The sequence below is a fragment of the Mercenaria mercenaria genome, chromosome 15 (assembly GCF_021730395.1).
Source record: "Mercenaria mercenaria strain notata chromosome 15, MADL_Memer_1, whole genome shotgun sequence".
NCBI classification, from domain to species: domain Eukaryota; kingdom Metazoa; phylum Mollusca; class Bivalvia; order Venerida; family Veneridae; genus Mercenaria; species Mercenaria mercenaria.
In genome coordinates this window covers 13,030,900-13,033,218 of record NC_069375.1, presented here as the reverse complement: position 1 = coordinate 13,033,218, position 2,319 = coordinate 13,030,900, and the positions used below count along the sequence as shown (strand labels likewise).

General features: G+C 40.0%; 1 protein-coding gene across 1 annotated transcript; it reads left to right on the top strand.

The window, feature by feature from the left end:
- The first annotated feature begins 928 nt into the window (after positions 1-928).
- Positions 929-2,110, top strand: LOC128548696 (uncharacterized). Its single transcript, XM_053524061.1, has one exon. The coding sequence runs from the start codon at positions 929-931 to the stop codon at positions 2,108-2,110; it is 1,182 nt and encodes a 393-aa protein (XP_053380036.1).
- Positions 2,111-2,319: the final 209 nt, after the last annotated feature.

Genomic DNA, 2,319 nt, shown 5'->3' with positions numbered 1-2,319 from the left:
TTCTTTCACGTGCCGAGTGTCTCATAAACTACTTGATGAATCTTTATAAAACATTATCTGTAGCATCATTATAAGTTCCTTTAACGAATTTGTTCAGTCGGTGTCATTAAGTCCCTTTTAGGAGCTTTTAGAGTTTTTAAAAAAGGAAATGATTTTAACTAACGTCTTCTCATTATCCACTGGATGGGCCTTACGACTGAACTCAGTGGTAGTTTACTAGATGTTTATTTACTTATGTCCATATACAAGTCATCACAAAATACAAAGTCATTCTCATGGATATGGAATATACTGGAATAGAGTGTTGGGTCTGAAAAACACATGTAAGCATCATAAATGAATGAATGATATCAAAGGAAATCATGTTGATATCATACAGACAAAAGATATCAATATTTATAACATCTAACACTGTTAAAACATACTTTTGATAGACCCATTAATTAATTACTTAATCACATATAACATCATGTATATTACAAATTGATACATTACAACATATCCTTTAAAACATATAAAATACATAGTCCTCAACGATAAAACATTACACAGCCTAGTGGTCAATATATCAGGCAGAACCTAAACATATCATATCTTAATAGAAACATAGTTTATCACATATTAGATAATCTTATTCTATATTTACGTGCATGCATAACATGTATATAAACAACACAAAACATAACATGACATGTATACCTTATGTGTAACACAAGTATCCCTCTGTTTCCTACAATCTACTGACATAGATGTATCTGATCTCACACTTGTAAACACACTGTTCTCTGTGCAGCAACTGCATTAACTGTGCTGTAAAGTTAAGATCCAAATATTCATGCAAGGTGTTAAAAGAATGGAGCGGCAGTTCGTAGATCAGCAAATACAAAAACAAGCGCCAATTCAAGAATGACAGAAGAACTCGCATAGGATGAATAAAACCGTTATTCAAGAAACAGCACGTACAAACTCAACGTTCAGTTCCATTGGTAGCCCGGCTGTTGCCTCTTCGCCAAAACCAACACATACTGCCAGGAAAAGCAGGAATAGCAAATCGCTACGATTTCTCTGCATTAACTTCCAGAGTGCGAAGAAGAAAGCGAAACACATTCCTACTCTGGTGGAATCAGCCCGGCCTGATGTCATCCTTGGAACAGAAACATGGCTCAGCAAGGATGTGAACTCATCTGAGATATTTGATGAAAGCCTTGGGTTTGATGTCTACCGGAATGACCGAGCTGATAACACCCATGGAAGAGTATTGATAGCCGTCAAGAAGGAACTCAATGTTACTGATGTGAAGTGCAGCAAGACGGTAGAACTAATCTCGGGGTCTATTCAAACAAAGTCTAAGAAGATTGTATTTTCCTCCTACTACCGCCCGCCAGGAAGAACGGACGAAGCCTATCTTGAAAGTAGCAGAACTGGTTTTTTGAAATTGAAAGCTGACAATAAAAGAGCAATTATAGTAATAGGCGGTGATTTCAATGTACCTGACATCTCATGGAAAGACAACACCATCACCAGTTCAAAGCACTACGCAAAGAAAGTTAGCCAACACTATCTAGACATAGCATCAGACCTTGGAGCCGAACAAATGGTATCGTTTCCCACCCGCAAAGACAACACCTTGGGTCTGGTCCTGACTTCTCACCCAGGTTTTTCCGAGCGTTGCAAACCTCTCCCACCTATAACTGAAAAGAGCGATCATGACATTGTATTGTTCGACCTTGCTATGCAGCCAATTCGCGCACGCCCAAAGAGAAGGACTATCTACCTATGGAAGAAGGCCAACACAGATGGCATCAAGAAAGCGTTAGCCGATTACGGTCAGTCATTTCTTAGCCGTACATTCTCCACCACTGCTGATATGTGGGCAGATTTTAAATCTACTATCGAGAATGTCACACAGGAGTTTGTTCCAACCAGGAGAACACTCGCTAAGCACACACACCCATGGATAGACAGTCACCTCAGAAAATTGACAAGGCGCAGGTACCGCGCGTTCAAGAAGGCACGGCGCACCAATAGCCCAGTAGACTGGTCTCGTTACACCAAGCTAAGGGCCCAAACAGAGGAAGATACGTCAATCTCATCGGAAGTACATGTCTGACGCTATTTCTGATAGCTACAAGAATCGTCCAAAACAGTTTTGGTCCTACATCAAATCAAGAAAACAGGAGTCTTTCGGTGTCGCTCCACTTAAGAACAAGGATGGTTTCATTCACACAAAACAAAAGTCCAAAACAAAGGCGGAGATCCTCAATGACCAGTTCAGATCCGTTTTCACTCAAGAGGACACAGCCCACATACCGAACAAGG